This window comes from Tupaia chinensis, unplaced genomic scaffold, assembly GCF_000334495.1.
Source record: "Tupaia chinensis unplaced genomic scaffold, TupChi_1.0 Scaffold143646_1, whole genome shotgun sequence".
In the NCBI taxonomy this organism is placed as follows: Eukaryota; Metazoa; Chordata; class Mammalia; order Scandentia; family Tupaiidae; genus Tupaia; species Tupaia belangeri.
The window spans coordinates 443,529-448,017 of record NW_006203494.1 but is presented as its reverse complement, the minus strand read 5'-3'; the positions used below and the strand labels follow the sequence as shown (position 1 = coordinate 448,017).

At 57.6% G+C, this 4,489-nt stretch overlaps 1 protein-coding gene across 1 annotated transcript in view; it reads left to right on the top strand.

Annotated features, from left to right (window-relative positions):
* The window catches only part of DNAJC8 (DnaJ heat shock protein family (Hsp40) member C8), a gene marked incomplete at its 5' end in the record, with an annotated part of 32,616 nt that overhangs the window by 17,733 nt on the left and 10,394 nt on the right, over window positions 1-4,489 (top strand). The window contains 2 exon segments of the mRNA XM_014582543.1: window positions 213-307; window positions 2,358-2,429. Coding sequence (XP_014438029.1) covers window positions 213-307; window positions 2,358-2,429 — 167 coding nt within the window.

Genomic DNA, 4,489 nt, shown 5'->3' with positions numbered 1-4,489 from the left:
AGTTTAAGCCTGGTCCACGCAGCCTTGAGTGTGTGTTTAAGGTTCTCCAGGGCTCCCCAGGAAAGCACCATAGCCCCGTGCTCCCTTAAGTGAGTTTAACTCATAAACGACACGTGGCGTGCTCGGGGCCGGCCAGGCCACTCGCCACCCGCGCGCAGTTGCCACTTACAGAGGCTGTTTCGGAAACGGTTACTTTCGATGTTTTGCATTAGCTGTGGACAAAGCTTACAAGTTGCTACTGGATCAGGAGCAAAAGAAGAGGGCCCTGGATGTAATTCAGGCAGGAAAAGAATACGTGGAGCACACCGTAAGTACCGACAGTGCTGCTGTGCTCACGGGCGCGGCAGCACGGGCACCGCTCGGCGCCCATGGGCGTGCCTGTGCCGGCCCAACGGTCTCTGCCACTTTGCCGTGCTGCTGGTGAGCGGTGAGCACCTAGATTCCCAGAGCTGCAGCGAGGGCCGGCCGACGCAGCTCCCGCCTCCCCCTGCAGTGCTGTGCTGACGGCCGTGCCTGCACCCTCGCCTGTGCCACCTCACCCCTGCCGAGAGCCAGCGCCGTGTGCCCACCTCCACTCTTGTTGTCGTCCCTGAGAAGAACAGAAGCGCGGCTGAAGAAGGCCCAGGGGTGGGGGTGCACGCAGAGGCAGGACTGGAGGCCAGCGGCGATGACGGGGAGGGCTTGGCTGAGAGAAGTTCAGTCCTCACTGGTGTGGCTTTTTCTGCTCTTGGGGTGACGTGACCTCCTGAGCGGTGGGGACTGTTGAGATGGCTTTCTGGGCCAGCCCGGGTCGCATGGCTCAGGCCGCTGGGTCCCGCATGGCCACCTGTGTCGTTTTAGGCCCAGTCCCAGCAGCTTTAGACACGGGCTCATACGCAGGCCTGAGATCTTGAAAGGAGGCAGAGGCGGAGGGGCAGGGTCGCAGTGGCTGTCCCCGGAGCAGTGCTCTCCCCTGTTCTCCCACCTCTCACACGCATTCTTCAGTGAGAGCACGCACACTCTGGCAGGATTGGAAAAGAAGAAAAGGTAGTTTTCCTGATCTCAGCAAGGCTTCTTTTTAACCACAGGCATGTGTGCTTGCTGGGGAGAGGCTGAGGAGGGCAGTCGGATGGTGAAAATCACCCCCAGGGGGTGGCCACACTGCACTCTCTTCTCCACTCTCTTCTCGGGACTTCCGGGCACTCGCGTCCAGTGTGACTTTCAAGCCACCAGGTCCAGGTGGGACTGCAGAGTCGTCCCACCACTTCAATCTCCATGCAGTCCATTGGCTCCAGAAAGGTCTTAGTTTTAATTTTTTACTTGGTAGGACAAGAATCTGGACCTGTTACTTTTCCCTTTTTAAAGAATTATTTTATTTGACTTTATTTATTTTTAATTTGACCAGAGAGGAACGGGGTGGGGGGGGAGTGAGAAAGCAAGCGGCCAGGTCTGGGACTCGAACCTTGGTTGGCCATGTGGGAGCCCAGCGCCCTTAACCACCACGCCACCTGCCGGCCCTGTAAAAGCTGTTTGGATCAGTGGGAGTGAGTGTGGACACTACCTTTCATTTGAAGAGCTTTGGCCTTTGAGCCAGAACTTTATAGCCAGCAGTAGAAATGAGTCCAGCATGAGTGGGAAAACGGTCCCCAGGGGAGGCGAAGAGCCCTGGCCGTGCCTTGCCATGTGGAGTGGAAACGGCCGTGTAATCCCAGCACAGGTAGAGCTGGAGGGGTGCCCGCGGGGTCCACGGCACCAGGCCATCCTTCTGCCGTGCTGCCGTTCGTGAGTTGGGCTACCTGTCACGAGGCAGCACCAGGGTTTTTCTGAGCATGGTTTCTGGTGTGACCTCGACCGAATGGCACACAGGGGAGTGGTGTGTGAATTTTCAGATCTCAGTGATGGCCAGAGTGACAGCATCAGTAATGGGACATGGAAGGCACTGGTGTGAGGCAGTTTCACTGTGGGGACGGTCGAGGGCGGTCATTAGAGAAACTGACTTCCTGCCAGACGGGTAGTTACCTTTCTCTACACCATGGCTGGCTCCTTCTTGCTCTCAGTGTATAACCACAGCTTAGAAAGCTCCAGGTAGGCAGTCTGCTCTATTATCCCAGGCCCTTGGGGCCCGGTGAGCTGGGCACAGCCCCCTGCGACCCCTCCCTCCCGGGAGACTGCGTCTCAGACGGGCAGAGAGGGGACCAACGGTTTTTCTTGATTGTGTTGTCCTTTTGGAGGGGATGGGAGGGAGGGATGAGGCTTATCTTGTTTTCATGCAAAGTTCTTACTGTATCTACCTGCAGAAAAGCACCCCTCTTAATATAAGCTCAGTGGATGTTCTCAATGTGTGGGTGCTTATCTTTTGATATAAAATGTCTTTTTAGGTGAAGGAGCGGAAAAAACAGTTGAAGAAGGAAGGAAAGCCTACGAGCGTGGAGGAGGACGACCCTGAGCTGGTGAGTGGCTGCAGGGGTGCTGGCCGGCTGGGGCCCTGTGTGCTGTCGGCGTCTCGCTACAGCTGCAGCTCGTGAAGTGCGCCACCTCGCCCTCTCACAGCTCATTTTAGAAGTGTTTTCCCTTCATTTCTACGCGGGGGCGGTGAGGGACCCCCCGTGGCGTCTGGCCTTACCTCCAGCCTGTCCCTTCGGGCGCTTGCACATGTGTGCAGTGTGCTGCAGGCTGGCCGGGCTGGGACTCGACCTGCAGTCATCACGTAGGATCTGGCTTCTCCCGAGTAGCATGCGATGGGGTGCTTGGACCCCCCTCACTCACTGTTTGTCTCACCCCCCACATCTCTGTCTCGTGGCCGTGGGGCACATGCGCTCCACGGGGATGGGAGAAGGCAGCCTGCAGGGGGGGGGGAGTGAGAAAGCAAGCGGCCAGGTCTGGGACTCGAACCTTGGTTGGCCATGTGGGAGCCCAGCGCCCTTAACCACCACGCCACCTGCCGGCCCTGTAAAAGCTGTTTGGATCAGTGGGAGTGAGTGTGGACACTACCTTTCATTTGAAGAGCTTTGGCCTTTGAGCCAGAACTTTATAGCCAGCAGTAGAAATGAGTCCAGCATGAGTGGGAAAACGGTCCCCAGGGGAGGCGAAGAGCCCTGGCCTTGCCATGTGGAGTGGAAACGGCCGTGTAATCCCAGCACAGGTAGAGCTGGAGGGGTGCCCGCGGGGTCCACGGCACCAGGCCATCCTTCTGCCGTGCTGCCGTTCGTGAGTTGGGCTACCTGTCACGAGGCAGCACCAGGGTTTTTCTGAGCATGGTTTCTGGTGTGACCTCGACCGAATGGCACACAGGGGAGTGGTGTGTGAATTTTCAGATCTCAGTGATGGCCAGAGTGACAGCATCAGTAATGGGACATGGAAGGCACTGGTGTGAGGCAGTTTCACTGTGGGGACGGTCGAGGGCGGTCATTAGAGAAACTGACTTCCTGCCAGACGGGTAGTTACCTTTCTCTACACCATGGCTGGCTCCTTCTTGCTCTCAGTGTATAACCACAGCTTAGAAAGCTCCAGGTAGGCAGTCTGCTCTATTATCCCAGGCCCTTGGGGCCCGGTGAGCTGGGCACAGCCCCCTGCGACCCCTCCCTCCCGGGAGACTGCGTCTCAGACGGGCAGAGAGGGGACCAACGGTTTTTCTTGATTGTGTTGTCCTTTTGGAGGGGATGGGAGGGAGGGATGAGGCTTATCTTGTTTTCATGCAAAGTTCTTACTGTATCTACCTGCAGAAAAGCACCCCTCTTAATATAAGCTCAGTGGATGTTCTCAATGTGTGGGTGCTTATCTTTTGATATAAAATGTCTTTTTAGGTGAAGGAGCGGAAAAAACAGTTGAAGAAGGAAGGAAAGCCTACGAGCGTGGAGGAGGACGACCCTGAGCTGGTGAGTGGCTGCAGGGGTGCTGGCCGGCTGGGGCCCTGTGTGCTGTCGGCGTCTCGCTACAGCTGCAGCTCGTGAAGTGCGCCACCTCGCCCTCTCACAGCTCATTTTAGAAGTGTTTTCCCTTCATTTCTACGCGGGGGCGGTGAGGGACCCCCCGTGGCGTCTGGCCTTACCTCCAGCCTGTCCCTTCGGGCGCTTGCACATGTGTGCAGTGTGCTGCAGGCTGGCCGGGCTGGGACTCGACCTGCAGTCATCACGTAGGATCTGGCTTCTCCCGAGTAGCATGCGATGGGGTGCTTGGACCCCCCTCACTCACTGTTTGTCTCACCCCCCACATCTCTGTCTCGTGGCCGTGGGGCACATGCGCTCCACGGGGATGGGAGAAGGCAGCCTGCAGGGAGGTCCGGGCCCAGCATGGCACTGCGTACAGTGTGCCACCGCTCCGTTTTCCACTCATCCCATTCGGGACGCGCACACTCAGCTAATTTCCAAGCTCCTGAGGCCAGGATTCAAACCAAGCACGACCGTGTAGGCCCTCGACTGCTCATTCCACTGGCCTGCAGCCACCCTGCTCTTCTGATGTAGGGCTGTGGCTCTCTTCTCGGAGTGTCTGTCTACTGACTGGAGTTTGTCCC